This window comes from Hyaena hyaena, unplaced genomic scaffold, assembly GCF_003009895.1.
Source record: "Hyaena hyaena isolate Hyena2069 unplaced genomic scaffold, ASM300989v1 scaffold_78, whole genome shotgun sequence".
Lineage (NCBI taxonomy): Eukaryota > Metazoa > Chordata > Mammalia > Carnivora > Hyaenidae > Hyaena > Hyaena hyaena.
The window spans coordinates 631,796-657,082 of NW_024080710.1; the positions used below are offsets into that span (position 1 = coordinate 631,796).

The window sequence follows — 25,287 nt, forward strand, 5'->3', positions numbered from 1 at the left end:
AAATAATATTAATCTATTACAACAGGTATGTGTTACTTTTTTTGTAACTAAAAACAAAAACAAAAAACCAGTGAAGTCTCTTCTGCATCCCCTGTGATGGGAAGGAGGTGGAGACAAAGCGCACAGCTTACTCCAGGAATAGGCACCACGTGGCAGTGCAGCAGCTGCTTTCTCCCAATTAATCCCAAGGTCTAGAGCTGGGAGAGAGGGGGAAGGAGGAGAAAGTGTGCATCTGGCCTCAACTCAAGTCCTATCCACCAATACCAAGACAGATGAGACGCCCCACTTGCATTTAGGCATTTGGCTTGCCCATTATTAAAGTACATGTTATACCATGGATGGAAAATGAGCATGTTTACACACACAGAAGATCTTTTATGCGAAACTGAGTTATAACCTGCTTTCATAAATAGTACCACTTTTCTCCTGCACTGGCCCCCTCCATTCTCTGAGCGACTGACACTCACGCTTCAGTTAGAACTCTGACTCAGACAAGTCTGCCCCACACCCAAGGCAGCCAACTTCAGCATGTGGGGCAGTTTCTGAGCCTTCCTTCATAACATCAGAATGTTCAGAGTTATCACAGATGATTGGCAGGGGCCACACTAATATAAAAGTTAAATTATACTTAAGGCCAAAATCTGGGCTCCTTCAAATTCCTTGATGTCCATCAGAGCAAAAAGTTGTTTCATCATAATAATTAGTCCATTTATTTATCCATTCTCAGCCTAACTCAGGACTATACATAAGCAAGCAAAAGGAAACCCACTGGGGAATATTTTGCAGGAAAGGGCAGAAACAAAGGTAGCAGGAAAAATATCAAGTCACTGAATGGCAAGGACTCTCTGTGTCACATGTAGAAAATCAAACTTACCCATATCATCATCAAATATAGACTTAGCTTCTGCTTTCTTTTTGGACTTTTCTTTTGGTTTTACAGTTAGGTCAGCAAAGATATCAATGTTATCATCAAACAAGTTGGATTCAAATGTTCTTTCCTTCTCTCTTGCTTTTTGCGAGGGTTTAGAGGGTTTAATTGCTTCCGTAGCAAATATATCATCCTTGTTGAGCCAAAACACAGGTAAAACAATTTTAAATGAAGTTGTAGAAAAGCAAAGTGCTACTGTATTTTGCAACAGCCACGTGACCTGCTCTCTCTGCCTGGAATGCCGCACTCCAGATCTCTGCCTAGCCCAGTCCTTGTCTTTCCTCTAGTCCCAGCTCAAATTCCAGCTCTGTAGACAGGCTTTCTCTACCAGTCCTTTCTGAAGGAGTACCTCCTACCCCTTTCTATCACTCTGTCCCACTGACCAGAGTTGTTTTCATTATGCCACTTAACATTCTCTGAAAACAGTTTACTTATCTGTTGCCCTGTCTGAATCCAATTCCCCTTATACACTGGTCCTAGGTCACTTTGTGTCTTCAATACCCAGATGCTCAATAAACGTCTGCCCAGAGAGTAGCACTTGAAGGCCTTACTGGCTGTACTCCAGCTAGGGCCTGTCTCCCCAAGAACCAGAGACAAAATACTTGAGCTGTACTGATGCTGCTTTATGTATGTCACAGAGCAGCATGCCAAGGAAGCTGACTAGCAACATGCTGATAAAAAACTGAAAAATCAAGACTTATGTCAATGGCTAGAGCCAGCCAAGAACCACCCCCACATGAAACAAAACAAAAACCTACTTCCAAGTAAATTTCAGAGCAACTAATAAAAGATCCTAACTGTAAGTACTAAGCAATAGATAGCAAGCAGCAATGAAACAAACTTACAAGTAACCTAAGGCTCAAATGAGCCAATCAGGTATTTATCTTAACACAGAAGCAGGCCCAAAAAGTACTCTCATGTCCTTTTACCTCAAAAATATCTTGTGTTTTTGAGATGACATCCTGCTGACTGTTGGATTTTGACTCATTCTTCTTGCCTTTCTGATCTGTAAAGAGATCATCCTCATCTTCCAGGAGCGGGAAAGGATTTGTTTTCTTTACTGGTTTTGGTTTAACAGACTGGAAGAGATCATCATCACTGCCCGCCTCACCTAGAGCAGGAAACATGGGGCTCTTTTCTCTACTTCCCCCTGGTGGGTTGGCCAGGCCATCTGCTGCCTTTGTCTTGGCTTTTCTTCTCCCTGTGGGCTGAGAGCCAGTGCCCTTGGAGAAGATATCTCCAGAATCAAAAAGGTCATCCTCCAGAGGCTGACCCAGAGATTTTGCAAAGGGGCTTCTGTCCACTTCAGGCACAGGACCGCCTGCCCAAGCTGGAGTGGCAGCTGCCTCGGCCTCCTCAGAGATGTCTTTTCCCCCAGCTGCCCTGGGCTGTGGCTGAGGGTCACCTGATGAAATGTCGCCATCTGCCAAGCGTGCAGTGGATCTCCTGGGGACACTCAAATCCTCAGCCTCACTGGACTCCTGCGCAGCCAACCTCCGAGCTGCACGGGTCTGTGGTCTGCGCTTCCCTCTCACTTTGACCCGGCTCTGCAATGGCAAAAAACCACATGTTGATCTAATGATTAAAAAGAAAAAAAAAAAGGGTGTTCAAAGCTAACATAGCAAATAATCAGTGACTCAAAATACTCTAAGGTTGCCTGGTCTACCTCAATACCTTAATCAAGATATTATCTAAGACACAGAAATGATTATTTCCTAAAGATTTCTAAGAACATTTAATAGCTACTCCAGACTACATTACTCTTAATCCTTTAGTGTTCCCCATTGATGCAGGGCAATTTCTGTTCAATTTCATACCAAAGGCTTCATCTGCTGCTGGAACTCTGCAAAGTAGGCATGCTGGCCCTTACTTTACATGTGGATCTCTTTCAAAACAAGACAGAATCGGGGGAATTCTAGTGCTAACCTTCACAAGAGGCTAGCCTACAATCAGGACCCAAAACCAGGAAGATAAAAGACAGCCAAGAAGAGGGAATCTAAAGTGCTCTTCTCTTCAAGTCAACAAATACTAAACTTGTATGTTGTGTATTTGACATAAAAAATGTGGCTTAGAAATCAGAACTTTTAATATAACCTTAAAATATGAGTTACTCATTAGCAATAATGCAGTATCTATGATATTTTACAAAATATACAATCAAGTAGTTTTAAGAAGGTACAAGCTTCTTTGGCCGAAGTACTTGGCTGTGTTTACATATTTCAAGCAAATTTCACAAATAATTTTAAGAAGTAGCCAGTGTAAACTTACCCTCCCCTTCACAAAACGCTAAGATAAAACAAAACAAAGGATATCTTATATCTCACAAGGAAAACAGGTTTGGAAATACTTAAATGAATGTATTCACCAGAGTCATCCCATGTATTGTTGCTTAACTCAGACATCAGCTAAGATTTTCTGGAGAAGGAAGACTAGGTAGAAAAAAGAACCAACTAAAATGAATGCAAAACCTCAAACCATTCAGTACATCCAGAACATATCCCACAGTCCCGTGGAACAGTGTGACAGGACAATACCAGCCGGGAAGTGACCACCATGGGATCTCAGAGAAGGGAGCCCAAGACAAGGGGGCATGAGGGGAAATATCACAGAAGCAGTGAAGTTTGAGCAGACTGTCGATGAGCAAGAGCACTGCTGACACAGGAAGCAGCACAAGCTGCTCACAGCAGCGGGAGGGGGTGTGTGCGTTCAAGGCACAGTGCCTGGTGTGACTGCAGTGTAGGCTGATAGTGTGGAGTGGTTGGTGGACAAGCTGGAAGTTTTGGTTAGCATGGATTGTGAAAGAATTTAATACCAAACCAAGTAGTAGCCTGAATGTCCTCCTTTGGGCACTGAGAAGCCAGCAGAGGAGGGACATGATCTGCTCTGTTTAAACCTGCAGGCAGCAATGCAGGAGAGCCTAGAGACAGTGGGACTTCACTGTGAATACTGAGCACAATGTAAATGTAACAAACACAGGGAATGGAAACATGGACACAGAATTAGGAAGGTATAACGAGGGTAGAGAGGCTGAAGGAAGGCTGAGATGCCTTCTTCAAATGAGTGGTGGGAGACAGCCTATGATTGTATAACTAATGGACTAGTTAGAAATATTCAAGTTATTTTGGATTTAATAGAAAAAAAAAGCAAGCAAGCAAGCAAAGGTGGCTTCATCACCTTGTTTGCACTGTGTAAGGTGTCTGCCTGAGCTGGAAGATCGAAACTCACGCCGGCCTCCCCACTACTAGGAAGAGTGGGCATACTTTCCAGACTGTGGATCCTCTCGGGTTCAGATGAAGGAAAAGCCAATTCTGGCAAAACGGGCTTTATTCCAGAGACCTGGGGAGCCGCTGCAGGCAGCAGAGCTGCTGGATTAATCGCTAAATTTGCCTAAAAAAGAAAAATGAAACTTACTCTGTATGCCTTCTTAAACACAGCAGTCTATGATCACTACTGTGACACATGACAAGAGACACGGTGTACATAATGTATAATACAAAAGGAGAGAGAGAAATGCAGGGAAGTCTCCCGATCAAGTCTTAGGATTAAAATAGAGGATTTTATACCTGTGCCCACCACTGCGACCAAAGAAAAGATGTTACAGACGCAGCACACAAGAAGCAACAACTAGAGGGTGGGGAAGAGATGCGAAAATGCCTGGCAGCAGCTGACAAAAGTCAATAATCCAAAAAAGTTTATAGATGCCACAAGGCAGGCAATGAAGATTCCAGACATGTCATAATTACTTGTATTTTCCAGATCCGAGGGGATGGCTCTTTGGTTTTAAATGGAGCGGGACCTGGTGAGTCCTGTGTGAAATTACATTTGGTTAACAATCCATTGGGGAAATAGAAAGAAAAGTGTCTCTTGGATTACACTTATGCCTATTAAATTTGATGGAGTGAAGCTGTCACTTTCTGTGATTCTAATTAGGGAAAGGCATTCAAATCTCTCCTGAGGCCTCAAAACCTTTCACTTATGCCTCTTCTGCTGTGTGGGTGGAACACTGGCAGACATATATGGAGTAAAGGCAGACAAAGATCATGAATCAGATTCATTAAGAATCAGTCTATCAGAACCAAAATCCGAGCAGCTGGCAAAATTACCACGTTGGTTATCCCACACAGCAAATATCACAGAGCACACAGAAATTCACCCACAACCTAATGCACTGAGGTTCTAGAAGCAAAGGAAGCTGAAACTTGGAACAAGTCGTTGGAAACATGCTAGTCCTAGTGCCTTGTTTTCACAGCTCAGGACACTGAAGCCTCAGTGAGACATTCAGTGACAGCTGCAAGCCAGAACCAGAACCCACTTTCCAGTCATGGCCTGTTCCCAGGAGGAGCTCTAGAGAGAAGACTGCTGAGAACAGAGACCTACCAGCAGTGACCTCAGAAGAGGTAACCGAGAAAATAGGGGAACCAAGGAATTGGATACAATTTATATTTAATTCTAATGTAATTTTACTCCAAGGTAGCCCAAAGGGAGAGATGGGGGTTCTAGCAGTAAGAAGATTCTTCACCCTATATTAACCCTATCTTGGAACAGAATTTGAAGGTCTTCCAAAAACAGTAATCACATAGTATAGCTTTATGAGACTGGGGTGTACAGTGAGAACAGATGAGGCAGCAGAGAAGTGTGTTTTAAAAAAACCCACACACACACGGCAGGGGAGCCTGGCTGACTCAGTCGGTAGAGCGTACAAATCTTGATCTCCAAGTCATGAGTTCAAGCCCCACGTTGAATGTAGAGCTTTATTTTAAACATTTTTTTAATTAAAAGAAAAAAAATTTTTTAAGTCATACAATAAAGTTGCTGTTTTCTCCTTAATCCAGAGAACTCTGGATACCCTTGGGTGTGCATGATGGAGTCCCTCTGTCCTGAGATGCAAACAAGAGCTGAAAGTCCTTAAGCAGTTCTAACCTGAGGTGTTTCCGGTTTCAATGTACTTTTTTCTTTGATACCCTCAGTGGATTCAGGATGCTTCTGGTTCTTGAAAGAGGATACAGAGTGGTCTCTTTTCACTACTCTCTTCTTTTCTGAGATCTTCAAAAGAAAAGAATACCAAACACCTGTCATCTATCTTAGACATTTAAAGAAAAGCCGTAATGCATAAAAACAATCTGACTTCCGAGTTTTGGGTCATTTCATTTATGAGGTCTGTACTAATACAAAGGCAGCATTTCAGGAATGGCATTCTAAAGACTGTGACCTTCTCAGGAGTTCCTGCTATGCTAAACAAAATAGAGAATGCTTAACAAAATCTACTGGGGTAGGGACGAATGATGCAAACAGGCTAACACCCAAATTTAAAGCTTTGCACCTAAAAGGTAAAGGTATTTAGTCACAGTGTTGCACACACTGGTCTTTCAATAAACAACTTAAAAACCAAACAAATCTGTAATAAAGTAAGAGCTTACATTAGTTAATGCTTTAATGTTAATTAGGAAACATAAAATGGGGACACAAATGCTGTCAACAGCACACTATCTGCCATTCCTTCACTAGTAAGCACCACAATTCTCTGTGTATTTTCCTTACTCTTATAAGTATACATTAATTTCCTTCCCAGAGGCCTTCCCCGAATCCCAGTATTGAGAACAAAAGGCTGATACCAAAGGCTGTGACTTGGCAGGGCTGAAAAGATCATCATCTTCATCATCCCCAAATAGGCTCCCAACACTTGGCTCTAATAACTGGAATAGACAAACTCAAATTAAATATTCAAAACAAAAGCAATTTACAAAAAGAGCTAGGTGAGCTGCGGACAGAATATCTAATACAGTAACAAAGTCATGATGTGAAGAACCTTTTGAAACCGACCCTGGTTTTCTTGGTGCCAGAGAAAAGGTCGACATCTGGGTCATTGTCCTTCTGGAGCTTGTGACTAAAAAGGAGCTCTTCATCCTGAAAGACACCTGTGCTCTTTGGGCGGGCATCAGGATCAGGACCCTGGAAAAAAGAGTAGTTGTAAGGAATTACCTCAGGGAGGAAATCACAGCTACAAACACGCAACTACCCCTGTAGCTGTTTCCAATGGCTACAGGCTGCACACAGCCTAAGTGCCAATCCAAAGGGGAATGACACATTCACACAACAGCATACTATGGAGCTACCAAAATAATGGAAAATACATTTGTAAATGCAGATCTGGAATACGTTAACATGTACATAATCTAGAAAGATGATCTTATAACCTATAACAAATGTTTCAACTTTTTCTTTTAAAAAAATCCACAAATTTCAAAATCAGGAACATTTTAAAAAGGGTGAAAACATACAAAATCAAGTAAGTTTTCTCCCCCTCATTCCCAAAGGGAAGAAGAGATAGCAGCTGACTTCATACCAGAAACTACACAGTGGTTAAGTATAAATTCCTAATCTGTCAGTGTCTTAATCCAAAAAACTTGCACAATGAGCCAACCTTCTCGTGTCCATCCACCTTCGATCCCACCATCTTCCAAACAAGTTTTTTTTGTTTGTTAGGGTATCTGACATTTGAAATTTACTATTCACATTAGTTGATTTGACACTGTAATACACCAGACTTGACATTCTTAAATACTTCCCTATTTCTTCTTTATGTTTTGTTTTTGTTTTTGTTTTTTCAGGGGGGTCAATTCAGAGGAGCTCTTCTTTATATTAAGAAGAAGCTACCATAACAGAGCAGTGAAAGGAATGCCCCGAGTCAGAGTCCCAAGCCCTTGAAGGGGAATGATAGGAACAAGAGCTGGACACAGGACAATGATAAATAAGATACACATTAAAAACCTGAGGGCACAACATCCTGACCTTGTGGCTTCTAAGACCTTGGGGCTGACAGACAAATAAGCCACAGGTGCGGAACACACATTTTCCTCTTCCACCTCTGTCCCCAGGGTAACCTCTAGACTGGTCATAATGCTTTTGTGTTGTGGGTGCAACCCCTCACCCCAACAATGAGAAAAGCTGCCATGACCTTTCCTGTACAAACCTTGAGGGGTCAAAAACTCCCACTCTAACCTGTGAGAGAAGCTTCCCAAAGGACTAGAAGCAGCCCCCATTAGAGACCACCCCACCTTCCCGCCCAGAGAGACCCTATCACATCCAATCCCAAAACAAACTAGGGACAGGGTTCACCTAGCAGAACCTGCCTGCTCTCCCACCTTGACAGTGTACTTACACTTTCATAAACTGCTTTGTGCTACTTCCCTTCTGGCTGTATTCTGTTTTTGGTTTTAGTTTTTTGGCTTTTTTTGAGAGTAGGGACTCACATAAATCTTGTGTGGAATCCAAGAAGAGACTTCCATTCACACAATGCACTCTCACCCATAACATTTAGCATCACAACCAAAGATGAAATTAAAAAAACTCATGACTGAGGAGATGCATCACATTAAAACTAATTATTATTGTTGACTATACATAAAAACCTACTGTAACACAGCAGCTAAGTTTAAAAGTTTCACAACCATTGCATCTGGGTGGCTCAGCTGCTTAAGCATCTGACTCTTGGTTTCAGCTTAAGGTCACAATCTCACGGTTCAGGCCCCACATCAAACTCCACACTGGCAGTGTGCAGCCTGCTTGAGAGTCTCTCTCTCTGCTCCTCTCCCACTTGTTTTCTCTGTCTCTCTCGAAACATAAACAAATATACTTAAAAAATAAATAAAATTTTTTTAAGTTTCACAACCATGAAAATCACAGTACAAAATCACACAGAGTAAAAGACAGGAAGGAAATACAGCAGTAATTCATATTCAGTCTGTGTAGCTCTCATTCATAAATAGGATTATACTTCTAGTGTAATAAAAAATAATAAAACATTTTTTATAGAAATCAACATGGACCATTTCCTCAGTTTGGTTTACAAAATGCACTGGCAACGTGGCCTGCCACCTGTTTGGTTTTTTTTTTTTTTTTAAACATCTCTACTGAGATAAAATTCATATACCAAAAATTCACCTAGTGTGTAATTCAGTAATTTTTAGTATATTCACAGAGTTGTGCAAACACCACCACCATGTTTAGAAGTTTCCCATTATCCCAAAAGACACCCCAAACCTATTAGTCACTCTCCATTCTCAGCCATCCCATTCCCCCAGACCCAGGCAACCACTTCTACATTGTAGCTCTATGGATTTGTCAATTCAGGACGTTTTGAATAAATGGAATCATAAAATACATAGTCCTTTGTCATTGGCTTCTTTCTTTCAGTATGTTTTCAAGGTTCATCATGTTGTAGCATGTATCAGTAACTCATTCCTTTTCTTGCCAAATAATATGCCATTGTGAATAGATACACTACATTGTTTATCCATTCATCAGTTGATGGACTTTGAGTTCTTTTCATCTTTTGACTATAATAAATAATGCTCTTAAGAACATTACATTCTAGTTGTGTGTGAATATATGTCATTACTCTTGGATATACACCTAGGAGTGGAATTGCTGGGCCTTGTGGGGACTCATGTTCAACATCATCAGGAACTACCATTTGTTTTCTGAAGTGGCTACGCTAATGTGCATTCCCAACAGCAATGCAGAGGATTCTGGTTTCCCCACATCCTCACCAACATATGGCCATTACAGAAAAAAATCAACAAGTGTTGGTGAAGATGAAGAGAAACGTGAGCCCTCAATTCTTCAGTAACTCACATGACAGAACTGACACCTTGAAATGAGATTCTTTTACCCTTTCAAAAACCTGAAACTATATAGCTTTTTGCTTACCTTTCCCACTTCTCTCTTTGGAGCGTGGACACTGTTTTGATCTTCTGTTTTATCTTCTTCCTCATCAAATAAACTAAGAACAGTTTTGGTTCTACTTTTGGTTCCTCTATCCACGGGGGATAATGAAGAAAATAAATCAGAATGCTTGCCCGATTCCTGAGTAGACACAGTCAAAGGTCCTTCCTGAAAATGGAAACAATAAAAAAATAAGTAACATCTAGAAACACAAATACTACTGGTGGGGTGGGGGGGAAAGCTTCCAAACTCTTCATTAATTCAGTAACTGCGACATTTGCATGTTTCAGGGCACTACAGCTAACCACATCAATCCCAAGTAGCAAAATACTGAAGTCAATTCTCCATCAGCTACTCCAACAAAGACTCTTATACAGGTAATTCACAGCCAAAGATGATTCTTCCAACCAGTTTAAAGTCGTGGGTCCCTCCATCCTACCAAGAGACATACACATCATTTATAACCCTGATTTATATAGGTCACCCATGAGCTACAAATAACTTGCCAATCGTTGAGAAAGCACAAACACCCATCACTAGGAGTGGATCATATATTTCCTAGTATTTAATTACTACCTAAGTCCCAAGAAGAAACTTCCCTGACAAAAATCACTTAAATTGTAGAAGGCTCACATTGTATTATGCAATTACAAGAACTGCTAAAATGATCCTAAAATGTAGCATTTGTTCATTCAATGAGTTCCACATTTCAAGATACAATTGATTTTAAGATCCACTATTACTGTATGAACTACTGAGAAAGAAAAAGCAACTCTCAAATATGCCACTGATTATGAAGTACATCCAACCCAATTTGAGCGGTTAAACTGTGAAAACTATGCTTCTTTGAAGAAATATGTTATATTTTTTAAGTTTATTTATTTTCTGAGACAGAGACAGTGTGAATGGGGGAGGGGCAGAGAGAGAGGGAGAGAGAGAATTACCAAGCAGGCTCCGTGCTGCCAGCACACCCGAGGCACCCCAGAAAAATACGTAATTTAAAAGTGCCTAGTATAGAGGTGCCTGGGTGGCTCAGTCGTTAAGTGGCGACTCTTGATTTTGGCTCAGGTCATGATGTCACAGTCTGTGAGTTCGAGCCCCGTGTCAGGCTCCACACTGACAGTGTGGATTCTCTGCTTGGGAGAAGAGATTCTTAGGATTCTCTCTCTCTTTCTCTCTGCCCCTTTCCTGCTCTCTCTCAAAATAAATAGATAAAACTTAAAAAAAAATAAAAGTGCCTAGTATGTGTGAGGTAATATGCTAAGTACTACAGCTATAATGGTGAGCAAGAGAAACCTGGCCCCAATCCTCAAGGAGCTTACACTCATGTCAGAGCCAGCCATACAATAAGCAATTAGAATTCAAGTATGGAAGGGACTACGACTGGGGTAACTCAGGGTCTACAGAACAGAGAACAGGTCCACACAGAAACTACAGGTAAAGAATGTCACACAGTGTCTCAGGTGTAAATAAAATATTTGTATCACTGCAGCTCTAAGGAGCCTCAACAGGAAAAGCATATGCACTATTCTTCACACAGGTCCTGAAAAAGAGATTAAATGTGAGTAGCTGAACACACAGAGAACAGGAAAAGTTAGAAAATAAGAAGAGGTGCATAGACACCGAGGGCCATCACTGACCCCAGGTGCAGCTAGCAGCCCATTCACAGGCTCGTGCAGGAAATGACAGACCACTTCAGGAGAAGAAAGCAAAGGTTTTAGAAGAGAGATACATTTCACTTTAGTAATTCATAGCCAACATCAACTAAATGTAAAAGAATGGGAAACTAAAATCTTAAAACTGTCATTTTAATTCAAGTACAGGGGGAAGCATGGAAGCAGAGATAACAGAAACTCTACAAAGAGAACAAGTCAGAAAGAGCAGACATGCAGAGAGAAAACCAAAATAAAAAACACGATGTGGGAAAACACCCTAGAGAGAGAAAAGGAAAACGGACATGGGCACCAGATGACAAAGGAGTGTAAAATAGGAGATGTGCACATCACTGTGTGCACATATGCCTAGAAAAGAGACTGAACAGCAAGAATGACTTTGAAGGTTTCCGTGAATGGCGATAGCAGGTTTTTCTTCTTCATGCTTCTCAGTGTTTTCAAAAACTTCAACAAAGTAGCCATTTATTTTCTGTGGTGGAAAAAGGTAAGGGTGTGTGCATTTGTGTGTATGTCTGCGTTTCAAAAAACACGAGAAACAAACATCTCAGAATATAAGCTCAAAAAGAAGTCTACCTTTTCTGACTCCTCAATCAAATGAGTGCTCCCCACTGCTGACGAGTCTTTGGCACCATCAGCCTTCTTATCCCCAGGTTTCACTCCAAATGGCGCCTCCTTCTCTTCTTCGTCACTGAACAGCAAAGGTGGTACCTCAGGGACAGTCTCTTTTTTCTACCAAAAGAAGAGCAAATGACATCCTTAAAAAGAAAACTGTGGGGTGCCTGGGTGGCTCAGTAGGTTGAGCGCCCAACTCTTGATTTTGGCGCAGGTCATGATCCCAGGGTCGTGGGGATGTGCGCTTAGCATGGAGCCTACTGAAGATTCTCTCTCTCCCACTGCCCCTTCCCCACTTGTGCGTGCTCTCTTTCTCTCTCTCAAATTAAAAAAAAAAAAAAAAGTGTGCTTTACTAGCACAGCCATGTAAAGAACAAGATGAAACCAGAGTTTTCTTGAGGGAGTTAGTGAAATGTTGTGGAGGGAACGACAGTGCAGGACAGTGAAGGGGGTACGAACAGAAAGGAGGAATAAACACCACCACCACAGACTTGCAGACACGGTACTTAACAACTTCTGCCATTATAATGCCCACAGCACCTGTCTCCATGTGTGGGTTCACTTCACAGATACTCCTATCAATTAGAACCTTATCTCTGCTACCCAGATAACCACTAGTTTCTCCTCTCCACCTCCCTCCTCCCACATTTCAGCTCACTGATGTCATCCAGAGCTCCCTTGCTAAAATACTCACCAGATTACTTCATCGCCCACCCCAAAGCTGCACTATTTGCACTAAGCAAATGGTAATAAACATGACTATCAACTAACACCTCATTTTCTCCCTTTATGCGTCTGCATCTTACCAATCTTCCCTATTCTTTTTCAAGTTTATTTATTTTGAAAGAGAGAGCACAAGAGGTGAAGGGCAGAGAGAAGGAAAGAGAGAATTCCAAGCAGGCTCCGTGCCATCAACACAGACCCTGATACACGGCTTGAACTCACAAACCATGAGATTATGACCTGAGCCAAGATCAGGAGTCGGACACTTAACCAACTGAGCCATTGAGACACCCTCAATCTTCACTATTCCTTAAACCTACTGTAAACTTGCACACTTCCCCACTGTCTGCAGAAGCAAATCCTCCTCATCTTTCAAGCAAGGCCCAGCTTGAGGTCCCCCCATAAAGGTTTCTCTGTCTTCCTTAGTATCAGTTACTACACTGAAAGATTATTTATCTGTCTACCTCGTTTTTATTTTCTTAACTTAAATTAACAGCTATCACATATGACTGTCTATTCTCTTGAAAGGATAATATAGTTCAACAGCCAGTCATGCTGTTTTATACTAAGTAGGTGGTCAACACCAGTTTGCAAGCATGCTGTGTAATCTGTCATCTGTTCTTGATGTGGGAGGCAGGGATTTCAGAGATTAGAAAACTGAGCTTATGTGACTTGCCTAAAGTTATTAGCATCCTTGGGGAAAGTGAACAAAACTTCTTGAGAAAAAGCTGTAACTCTATGATACCAACTCGACAAGAGGTTATGAGAAAGTAAGCTTTGAAGCAATATCTAAATCAAGTTAGGAAGACAGATGTGGGAAACCAAAGAAGACACCTACTAACTACGAGAAAAAAAATTATAAATGAAATAAAAATAGGGTGAGGTTTGTTATTATTGTTGGGAAGAGGTCCTTAAAATGTATAATCAATTTAACCTGAAATAACAGACTGGAAACTCACAAAACAGTTTCAGAAGATGTAAGGCAATACTGAAGTGATTAAAGGAAAAAAAATTTGTGGAATGCGCTGGTCTCACTAAAAACCACATATAACTTCAATGCAAACTGGTCAGGGTGAAAAATGAGACTTAGGGGCACCTGGGTGGCTCAGTTGTTTAAGTGTCTGACTTCGGCTCAGGTCATGATCTCGCAGTTAGTGGGTTCAAGCCCCACATCGGGCTCTGTGCTGACAGCCAGTTCAGAGCCTGGAGCCTGTTTCAGATTCTGTATCTCCCTCTATCTCTGACCCTCCCCTGCTCACGCTGTCTCTCTCTCTCTCAGAAATAAATTTTTTAAAATTTAAAAAAAAAAAGAAAAAGAAAAATGAGACTTCAGTATGGTCCCTTAAACCAAGGAAAATGCCACCCAAACTATTGGGTGTAAATCTTCCTAATGACTTCATCTTCATCATGAAATTGATTTCTTTGACAGGTTTATAACAGAGTCATGTCTAACTTTAAAATATTCTAGGATCTCTTAGGGTGCCTAGGTAGCTCAGTCGGTTAAACGTCCGACTTTGGCTCAGGTCATGATCTTGTGGGTTCGAGCCCCATGTTGGGCTCTGTGCTGACAGCTCAGAGCCTGGAGCCTGCTTCAGATGCTGTGTCTTCCTCTCTCTCTCCTCCTTCCCCGTTCACACTCTGTCTCTCTCTCTCTCTCAAAAATAAATAAACATTAAAACATTTTTTAATATTCTAGGATCTCTAAACAAAAAAAGTTATACACTGCTGTCTAAAAGGAATTATATTTCACAAATGGTAAGAATTTGTGTGCAGTTTGTTCAGCTACTTGAGATGGAGATCTTTGACCCTCTGTCTTAAAAAAGTAGGTTGAAAGTTTTCCATTTCCACAATCTTTAAATTTCTTAGATTACTGTTCATTTATCCAGGGAAGAAGTTCTTATTTATAACCTACAAAGAAAAACCACTCAGATCTCCTGACTCTTTTAATCATGGAGCCACTTGACGTCCTCTTTAGGGAGATGCAAGTATGGGTGATTCGAAGAAAAGATCACAAGCACCTCAGAAGCAGCAGTAGGCAGCCCCAGGGCCCAGGGAACATGGCATGCTCCTCTCAATGCTGAAAGCTTCTGGTGCAAGCTGTACACACCCACTTAATAGGAATATGGTGGGAAAAGTCCCTAAATCATCAAATGACAAGTGCCTAGTCTGGGACGCTTTCACAGGACAAGTTAACATTTGTACAATGTGTGACAAAATGAAAACTTTCCTGATGAGAGAGACAACAACCTTCTCTGGAGTAATCTGGGACAGGAAGAGACAGCTAAAGCACATGGTGAGTGAGGCTGAAAGAAATGAGTCCAGTGTGAATGAGATTACAGGTGGCACCGTAGGCTCAACTAAGGCATTTGTGACAAGGACGTGACAGGACCAGGCTGTCTTTAAGAACAGAACCAGGGCAACAGCAAAAAAAGCAGATGAAAGGAAGGAGCATCGAGGAGAGGCCAGGTAAGAAATTACCTCAGTAGCCAAGGCTAAAGATAACCTAGAAATTGGGATGGAAAGAGACACCCCTGGGGTGCCTGGGTGGCATAGCTGGTTAAGCATCCTAATCATGATCTCGGCTCAAATCATGATCTCACGGTTTATGAGTTTTAGCCCCGCATCGGGCTGTGCACTGATGGCGTGGAGCCTTTTTGGAATTCTGTCTCTCCTTCTCTCTGCCCCTCTCCCACTTGTGCTCTCTCTCAATAAAATAAATAAATAAACTTTAAAATAATTTTTATTTTTTTTTATTTTTAAATGTTTTATTTATTTCTAGGAGAGAGAGAGAGAGACAGGTGAGCAGGGGAGGGTCAGAGAGAGAGGGAGTCACAGACTGAAACAGGCTCCAGGCTCTGAGCCGGCAGTCAGCACAGAGCCCGACGCGGGGCTCGAACCCACGAACCGCGAGATCATAACCTGAGCGAAAGTCGGACGCTTAACCGACTAAGCCACCCATGCGCCCTATAAAATAATTTTTAAAAACAAGAGAGAGAGAGATCCCTAACAAACCAGCAGGAAACAATGACAATTACTCCATCAAAGGCAAAATAAGTCACACATGTGCTGGTAAAGTTACACTATGGAGTACTGACAGTGGTGAAAAAGAAGAAGCTGAAGCTTATGGAAATAAAAAACATGCTGCAGGACAAAAAAACTTACATAAAAATGTATAACATGACCTCATTTAAATAAAATAGAGTCAATGCCTGGAAACAAGCCTGAAAGGGCTGACAATGCACTGTTACCAATGATTACTCTGGGAGGAGCATAAGGACTTTGTATTCTCTATGCACTTTCTAAACCTTTTTAAAGAAGACATCCACATAATACTGCATAATGTAAAATAAACGTTAAACAGAAACTATTTAGGAGGAATGGAAGAACCAAGTATCAGCCTCTGGAAAACAGAAGATCCAGGGCTCCTTGACTGCCGTATCTCTCCTCAAATCATACCTGTGCAGGTATCAGGGACTTGGTCACCCATTACCGTGATGGGAGGAGGGGAGTCTTCCTCATCAAGCATGGGTGGGGGAGTTGCCATGGTGGCGGCTCCCATGTGGGAGGGGTCCCAGGGGCTTATCCCTTCTTCCTGGTCTTAAATGTCTTTTTGCCTCTATCACCTGCCAGATATGAATGGCATAGAGTTGGGAGTTGAAGACCTGAGAGCAGGCTGTGAGTTGACTTGATTCTTGGTCTTTTAGGCTAACCCAGATCAGATAAAGGAGGTCTAACCCATGGGGTCTAGCCTAGAAGTTCTACATTTCGCTTTGGGGATGTTAGCAATTGCCAGCTGGCAATAAAACAGCTGCTTGGTCACATTTTGTTCTATGTGCACACACTCACGTACACCCACAAAGTAATGAGCTGTGGAGAGATGAATCCTACGTACTAGGGAAGGATTCTAGTATGCCCCGGTTCCCTGGACAAATAGTACCTAATACCACCTTCTTCATTCTTTAGTACTCCTTTTTTATATAACTAACATCAATATTGGCTAAATTTTTTTAGCTTAGGTACTTATGGTAATGATGTAACTTAGATGTAATCACTGGAATCATTTACAACAAATGCCACTGATTAACTTTATTTACCTTATCACCTACTTTGATTTTTTTTAAATGCTTTTTGTGGGACATCTGGGTGGCTCAGTTGGTTAAGTGTCCGACTTCGGCTCAGGTCATGATGTCATGGTTCATGAGTTCGAGCCCTGCATCAGGCTTTATGCTGATAGCTCAGAGCTTGGAGCCTGCTTTAGATTCTGTGTTTCCCTCTCTCTCTGCCCCTCCCCTGCTCACACTTTGTCTCTCTTTCTCTTAAAAATAAAAATTAAAAATATATATATTTAAATTTTTTTTATGTTGATTTATGTAAGTAATCTCTACACCTAACATGGGGCTCAAACTCATGACCCTGAGATCAAGAGCCACATGCTCTACTGACTAAGCCAGTCAGGTGTCCCAACTAATAAAAATGTTTAACTACGGCAAAAACCATAAAATGTATCATCTTAACCATTTATAGTTCAGGAGTGTTAAGAATATTCACATTATTAAGTAACCAATCTCGAGAATTTTTCTATCTTGCAAAATGGAAACTCTGTACCCATTAAACAACTCCCCAATTTCCTGCCCTGCTAGCCCCGGGCAACCACTATTCTACTTTCAGCTTCTATGAATTTGACTCCTCCAGGTACCTCCTTTTTTTTATTTTTAATGTTTTTATTTATTTCTGAGAGAGAGAGACACAGCATGAGCAGGGGAGGGTCAGGGAGAAAGGGAGACACAGAATCTGAAACAGGCTCCAGGCTCTGAGCTAGCTGTCAGCACAGAGCCCAACGTGGGGCTTGAACCCACAAACCGTGAGATATGACCTGAGCCGAAGTCGGGCGCATAACTGACTGAGCCACCCAGGCACCCCTCAGGTACCTCTTGTAAGTAGAATCATGTACTATTCATCTTTTTCTGGCTGACTTACTTCACTCAATATAAAGTCCTCGAGGTTATCCTTATTCTGGCAGGTGCCAGAATTTCCTTGTTTTACTGACTGGCTATTCACATAAATCAGGACCAAAATGTTAGTACTTGAAACGTGCTCCTGAAAGGAATAATGCATGCCATAACTGACCTGGTTTAACATTCGCACAATTCCACGCCACTGGGGCTAAGCCTGGCAATCCGCCCAGAACTGCAAAAGCGCTCTCCTGTCAGACTCCAGAGACCTACCCCTGACGCTGAAGGGATGCAGGACAGAAGGAATCCTTTCCTCCAGCCTTTGCACGTGTACTTCATCAAATACCATAGTCAGATACTCTATTTCTAAAACCAGGCAAATAGGTTTTTCCATTAGACTTAGCCTCCAAGGTCAGGTTTAGATAACTGATTCAGGGAAGTATCACTATTCACACAAGATCACAGCAAGGATATTTCCTGAGCCCAGGCGGTTAAGAATACCGTTGTTGCAGGAGGAACGGATGCAGGAGGAGAGCCAAAGAGAGAGCTTCCACTATCAGCATCATCTTCAAAGAGGAGCGACACTCTCTGGGTCTTCTTCTGGCTATACAATCAAATAAAAGATCAAATTAAAGGCAAGTGTGATTTTAAAAATATATACAATATGCCTTCTAGGTCATACTTCCAGGAACCCACCTACCACCAAAACACCCAAGCCATCTGCTGACCCTACACAGTTGAAAGCAAACCAGAGAAACTTTTGAAGTAGGTGCAATTTTGTCTAGCAAATCATCAGCCTCTGTCTCTCATCCTTATGTAGAAGAGTTCAGGGGCCCCTTCATCTTGTCCCTTTGACTCCCTGCAGGTGCATTCACTGTTAGCTTTGCAAGTATTTAAAAGCATGTTTGGGGATGCTGGGAGGAGAGGCAGGTTTGGAGTAAAAATGCTATAAAGATTTGCATTATTCAATCTTATAATCTTATAAGGACCGTTAGCTTTCTCAGATTCTCTAGAAATATAGAAACTTGGGTCTCTAGCATTTGTTTTTAATAAAGAATATAGAGGAGGGGAGGGCACATGGCAAGCTCAGTCAGTAGAACATGTGACTTTTGATTCCAGAGTCATGAGTTCAAGCCTCATGTTAGGTGTGGAGCCTACTTAAAAGCAAAAACAAACATACAAACAAACAAAAAACAGTGTGCAGTTAAAATATTAAAAAGAGAGAATATACAGGGCCATTTCAGCCACAGCTCTCCTCACCATCTTCTTCTAGCCTGTCTTCACCTACCTTCTCACCTAGATTCTGCCCTGGCCCCCACAGAGAAGGTAGCCAATAAACAGAACAAATACTGATGAGAACTTTTAAGAGACAGAAATATGAAAGTGCAGAATCACAGGGAGGCTTACCACTAGACATGGGGAATCCATAACAGAAAGCCTTCTAACTACTCAAAGGACAAGTTCCAGTTTTCACTATGTGATAAGGGATCATCCGATTAGCAAACTACAGAATTACCAAAGTAATGAAAACTTTAAATTCAATTTTAGCCAGCTAAAAATAATACTAACATGTCATTTCAGCAAACTATTCACCAAATAGATCTACTTAGATTAGAATATAATTAACATACACACTAACGAATATCAGTACCATAACCTTTTTTATAAATAAGTTCAATTATTAGCAAGACACTAGGGAACTTTTTCATTAGTTTAATACTGACTTCTGCCTCTATCTTAAAAAAACAAGATAGGGGCACCTGGGTGGCTCAGTCGGTTAAGCATCCGACTTTGGCTCAGGTCATGATCTCGCAGTTCATGGGTTCGAGCCCTGTTTCGGGCTCTGTGCTGACAGCTAGCTCAGAGCCTGGAGCCTGTTTCAGATTCTGTGTCTCCCTCTCTTTCTGACCCTCCCCTGCTCATGCTGTCTCTCTCTCAGAAATAAATAAAACATATTTAAAAAATTATAAACAAACAAAAAAACAAATACGAAAAAAACTAAGGATCACAGACTAGGGAACACAGCTAACCAAGCAGTTGAGTGCACTTACTTGGATGTATGCACTAAAGATGGTTTAATATTAAAACTATACCTTGAAGAAGTTATAAAAGCAAAAAGCCAATTTGTAATGACACAGTATGGTAATAAGAACTATGCCTTTATGGATATACACCAATACAAATTTATATAAATTATAACCAAAATAGCTGATTACTAGATGATGAGCAATCACTGTATCAAATGCCTAAAGAATACCAGAAATCTCATTAAGCAACTATAGCAGAATATCTCATGCATAATTTTCTGAACAAGTAATTTCTTTTTTTTTAAATTTTTGATGTTTATTTTTGAGAGAGACTGTGAGAGGGGCAGAGAGAGAAGGAGAAACAGAATCTGAATCTGAAGCGGGATCCAGGCTCTAAGCTGTCAGCACAGAGCCCGATATGGAGCTCAAACTCACACACTGTGAGATGATGACCTGAGCTGAAGTCAGATGCTTAACCAGCTGAGTCATCCAAGTGCCCCTGAACGAGTGATTTCTAAAAAACCAAAACACAACAAAACACCAAACCACCCACAAAAAAAAACATCTGATTACAGATTCTGAAGGTAAGCTACAGAAAACTAGTTAGGTCTCTGGCCAGAACTCTAATAGGAAACAATAGCCAGTCCTTCTTAACGTTGGCCCTCACTCCACATCCTCAGCAACTGCTGGTTAAGTTTGGGCCTCCCAGGGAGATCTGCCCTCAGAAGAAAACTATGCTGCTCAGTGAGCTAGGGTATTTCTCATTATAAATAACGGATTAAGTATTTTGATTTATTTGAAATGTACAGACATCAGAAACATTAAGATGACCACAGGGCCTACTGCCTAAACCAGGACATTTCTGAGAGTGAAAGGCAAATTATTATTAATAGTCATGCTGAAATGGCAGGCACAAACCGGGGCTCTCCAGGCAAGCCAGGACACTTGAGTGCCCAGCTAACAAGGAGGTATTTCACAACTCTGTTAGAGTCACAGAGCTTCTTTCTGTTTTCAGAATGGTTCTGAGATATAACTGACAAACCATAAAATCTATCCCTTTATAATATGCAATTCACTGGTTTTTTAGTATAGTTACAGAATTGTACAACCATCCCCACAATTGAGATTCACAGTATTTCCATCAATTCAAAATGACCTCTCATGCCTGTTAACAGGTACTCTCAATTCTCCTCACCCCTCAGCCCCAGACAAACACTAATTTACTTCTGTCTCCATAGATTTATCTATTCTGGACATTATATACAAAGGGAACCATACATGTGGTACTCTGTGAATGGCTGCTTTCGATTGCCACAATATTCAAGGTTTAACTATGTTGTAGATGTATCAATACTTTATTCCTTCTTATTGCTGAGTTAAGAGTCCATTGTATGGATAGAACACATTTTCTTGATTCGGTCATCAGTCGATGGGATGTCTGGCTTATTTCCACTTTCTGGCCTCTATGAATAATGCTACAAAGAACAGTCACATACAAGTGACTGTTGGACAAGTTTTTGTGTGGACATGTTTTCATTTCTCTTGAGCTTCTACTCAAGATTGAAATTAAGTCCTATAATAACTCCATATTTAACTTTTTAAGGAACTACTGGACTCTTGTCCAGCAAGAGAGTGGACGCAGAACTGAATAGGAGATGCTGATATCCTGTTAGGAGACAAGAGCCCAGACGGGTTTTGTCTCTGTCTGTATTTATTGAGTTCACAAGGTATTACCCATGTGGTGAATGTGAAGAAAACAAGATCTTACACATGTGAACGTGGAGAAAACAATCAGACAGTAATCATTAACCTGTATGTGTAAGAAGCAAAGGGTCTGGAGGAGTAAATGGAGTTTGTGATCAAGGTACAATAGTATATTGAAATCAGATGGAAAGGAATTTGCTGCAGGCAATATAACAAGTTACTTGTGATCCCATTACAATATCTCCCCAGCTAACCTCAGGCGCTTTTGCCCTCTGGTGGTGGTCTTCCACCCTAAGCTTTTATCTAACTCATTTATGTAAGTAGAACCTATTTCCCCACATTCCGTGTCCCCTCCTACACTTGCTATTGTCTGTAAAGCAACATGTGACAACACCAATACAGCCCTTGCTCAGTCTACGAAATATCCTGCTGGCTTTAGTTCAAGTATTCATGTAGATACCACCTAGAACAGCCAAGAGTTATCAGCCACTGGTGTGACAAAGCACAGCTCTGCAGAGAACCATCCTCCTAACAGGATGTTTTTCAATGCTGAGCAGATTTCCATTCAAATGAGAAACTTAAGTAACCCAGACCAAACTCAATATTCTATAGGGCATCTCAGAGGAAAAACAAAAATAAAAGATAACAAGCTGCACTTAAATCCCTAACAGACTAAGAAAAATAATATTTAGAGGTTAAAAAAATAATTAGAAGAAATTAGATAAATCTACTAAAAAAACTTTTCCCACTATTGGGGGAAAATACCTTACAAGTGAAAATCAAACATATTTTCCTTTGTACAACTAGTAGGTAATGAATGATCATCACATCATCCCCAAGTAACTGACATCTTACATATCAAATACCTTTACTTATTACCACAGACACTGGTTAAATTTCTTACAATGACCATCTCACCTGTCCTTAGCAACTGCAAACAGATCATCTTCATCATCCTCCTCAAAGAGGCTGGTCTTTTTCACAGCCTTGGCGTCCTGCTCCTGAGTGGTCCCAGAGCCCCTTAGTTCTCCTTTAGATCTGTTGTCAGACGCTGAGTTCATCTGTGAATCAGTAATATTCCACTGGTCCTTAAAATAGAAAATATATTAAAGCCCAGTGATAATTCAGACTAAGGAACTTGGAAGTAAAATAAAATTTACATTCATTAAATTGTATTTATACCAAGTATTTAATGTGCATCACTCTTGAAGAGAGCTCATGACTGGGACTTTCCTTTGAACTCAAATCTAGACAGCTGAGTTCTTTGACCTCACAAACCTTCTTCCGCCTTCCTCCTCCCCCACTACACTATGTTTCTCCCCTCGATGGTCTGTTCTGGGTTAGGACAAGGGAAGTTGTCTACCTTAGGAGATTCAAAATTATTTATAAAAGAATTGAAGAATGTAAAAAAAAAAATCAAGAGCACTTGGAGGAAAATTATATACTTCAATTAAAAAAATCCTGAAGCAGGCTAGAAAAAAAATGTTTAAAAAGTTCACACAATGCACATATAAACAAGACACAATGAAAACTGCTGATGACCCCTTCTATCAACAAAAGTCTGAAGCTGACCTTTAGAAACCATTTAGGGGAACCCCACCTGGCTATGCTCGTACCTCTTGGAACTCCTGAACACTTCCTTAAGTGGTCCTTTGGTCTCTCTCTATAGAGTCTAGAGTTTCTCCAATCAAAATGGGGTCCACGACCAGCAGTACATGTTATAGAGAATTCTGGGTCAATCTCAGACTTTCTGAATCAGAACCTGCATTCATTAACAGGATGCCCAGGTGATTTCTTCCCATGTTACGGTCTGCAAAGTGCTCCTCTAGTGCAGTGAGGCTCAAGAGTGATTTCACACTGGAATTCCCAGGAGAACGTTAGAAAATTCCAATGACAGGCCAGTTGCCAAACCACTCAATTCAGAATCTCCAGCAGTGGAATTCAGTAAGAGTACTCTTTAAAGTTCTCCGGCTGATTCCAATGGGTAGCCAAAGTTGAGAATCATTGTTCTAGCTTTACTCAGCCAAGTACTGTTGCTCCCAGCTTTAGCTAATATGGTTGACCTTGAACAAGACGGGTTTGAACGGCACATGGATTCTTTTCAATAAATATATGTATAGTACCATTAATGTACTTTCCCTCAAGATTTTCTTAACATTTTATTTTCTCTAGCTTACTTTATTGTAGGTAGAGAGTATACAATACATATAGCAGGTAAAATATGTGTTAAGCAACTGTTTACATTACTAGTAAGGATTCTGGTCAACAGTAGGCTATTTATTAGTAGTTAACTTTCTGCAGAGCCCAAAGTTATATGTCAATTTAACTGTGTGGGGAGGTCAGCACCCCTAAATCCCTACATTGTTCAAAAGTCAATTGTATTTTCATTTTCCCTAAACCACTATAATACTGTGGCAGGAAAAATTCCACTGATGGTTGGCCATTACTATAGGGAGAACAACGACTAACAATGCTAGGGGGAAAAAAAATGGAAAATCCATGATAAACTCTATTTGAATAGAAAAAGCAAATTATGTTGTGTCATTGTTGGTGGGAATGTAAACTGGTGCAGCCCCTCTGGAAAAGTGTGGAGATTCCTAAAAAATTAACAATAGAACTCCCCTATGATCAAGCAACAGCACTGCTAGGAATTTACCCAAGGGGTACAGGAGTGCTGATGCATAAGGGCACATGTACCCCAATGTTCATAGCAGCACTCTCAACAATAGACGAAACATGGAAAGAGCCTAAGTGTCCATCAACGGACGAATGGATCAAGAAGATGTGGTTTATCTATACAATGGAATACTACATGGCAATGAGAAAGAATGAAATCTGGCCATGTGTGTGAACATGAATGGAACTTGAGGGTGTTATGCTTAGCGAAATAAGTCAGGCAGAGAAGGACAGATACCATATGTTTGCACATATAGGAGGATTAGGAGGAACTTAACGGAGGACCATGGGGGAGAAGGGGGAAAATCGTGGGGGAGAGGGAGGGAGGCAAACCATGAGAGACTTTTGAATGCCGAGAACAAACTGAAGGCTGATGGCGAGGAGAGGGAGGGGAAGGGGGGATGATGGGCATGGAGGAGGCCACTTGTCGGGATGAGCACTGGGTGTTACATGGAAACCAACTTGACAATAAACGATTTAAAAAATAAACAAACATTAAAAAGAAAAAAAATTAAATTACTTCCAATAAAAAACATTTAATATGTTTATAATTTCTCCATCTACATATACCCTCATAATTTTCCTACAATGTTAAAATAAAGAAGAGCAATTATTATAACGCAGAAAGATTTTTAGTATTTTTAAATTTATTTTTGTGACAGAGAGAAAAAGAGAACACATGTACCAGCAAGGGAGGGACAGAGAGAGAGGGGGACAGAGAATCTGAAGCAGGCTCTGTGCTGACCAGAGAGAGACAGCCTGATGTGGGGCTTGAACCTATGAACCGTGAGATCATGACCTGAGCTGAAGCTGGACACTCAACCTACCGAGCCACCCAGGCACCCCAGGAAGATTTTTAATGCTCAGGGTTTCTTTTCTTTTTAAAGTTTTAAAAATGTCTTATTTATTTTTGAGACAGAAAGCATGGGTAGGGGAAGGGCAGAAAGGGAGAGGGGAACAGAGGATCCAAAGCAGGTTCTGTGCTGATAGCAGGGAGCCCAATGCAGGGCTCAAACTCACAAACCATGAGATCATGACCTGAACCAAAGTCGGACACTCAACCAAATGAACCACCCAGGCACCCCACATGCTCAAGGTTTTTTGTTTTCTGGTTTTTTTTTAATCTTTTATTTATTTATTTATTACAGATAGTTTATTGTCAAATTGGTTTCCATATAACACCCAGTGCTCATCCCCACAAGTGCCCTCCTCCATGCCCATCTCCCCCCTCCCCCCTCACATCCATCAGTCCTCAGTTTGTTTCTCAG

The 25,287-nt window shown here is 41.1% G+C and overlaps 1 protein-coding gene across 4 annotated transcripts in view; it reads right to left on the reverse strand.

The window, feature by feature from the left end:
- The window catches only part of WASHC2A (WASH complex subunit 2A), a 57,829-nt gene that overhangs the window by 1,618 nt on the left and 30,924 nt on the right, over positions 1-25,287 (reverse strand). For 2 of the 4 annotated variants that reach the window (XM_039233703.1, XM_039233702.1), the window contains exons 20-30: positions 22,262-22,431; positions 18,114-18,216; positions 11,899-12,054; positions 9,638-9,820; positions 6,749-6,877; positions 6,541-6,621; positions 5,849-5,971; positions 4,672-4,734; positions 4,103-4,315; positions 1,858-2,475; positions 875-1,061 (exon numbers count right to left, since the gene is read on the reverse strand). In XM_039233703.1, coding sequence (XP_039089634.1) covers positions 875-1,061; positions 1,858-2,475; positions 4,103-4,315; positions 4,672-4,734; positions 5,849-5,971; positions 6,541-6,621; positions 6,749-6,877; positions 9,638-9,820; positions 11,899-12,054; positions 18,114-18,216; positions 22,262-22,431 — 2,026 coding nt within the window. The remainder of the gene's footprint in view (positions 1-874; positions 1,062-1,857; positions 2,476-4,102; positions 4,316-4,671; positions 4,735-5,848; positions 5,972-6,540; positions 6,622-6,748; positions 6,878-9,637; positions 9,821-11,898; positions 12,055-18,113; positions 18,217-22,261; positions 22,432-25,287) is intronic. The other 2 variants (XM_039233704.1, XM_039233705.1) reach the window with 2 other exon arrangements.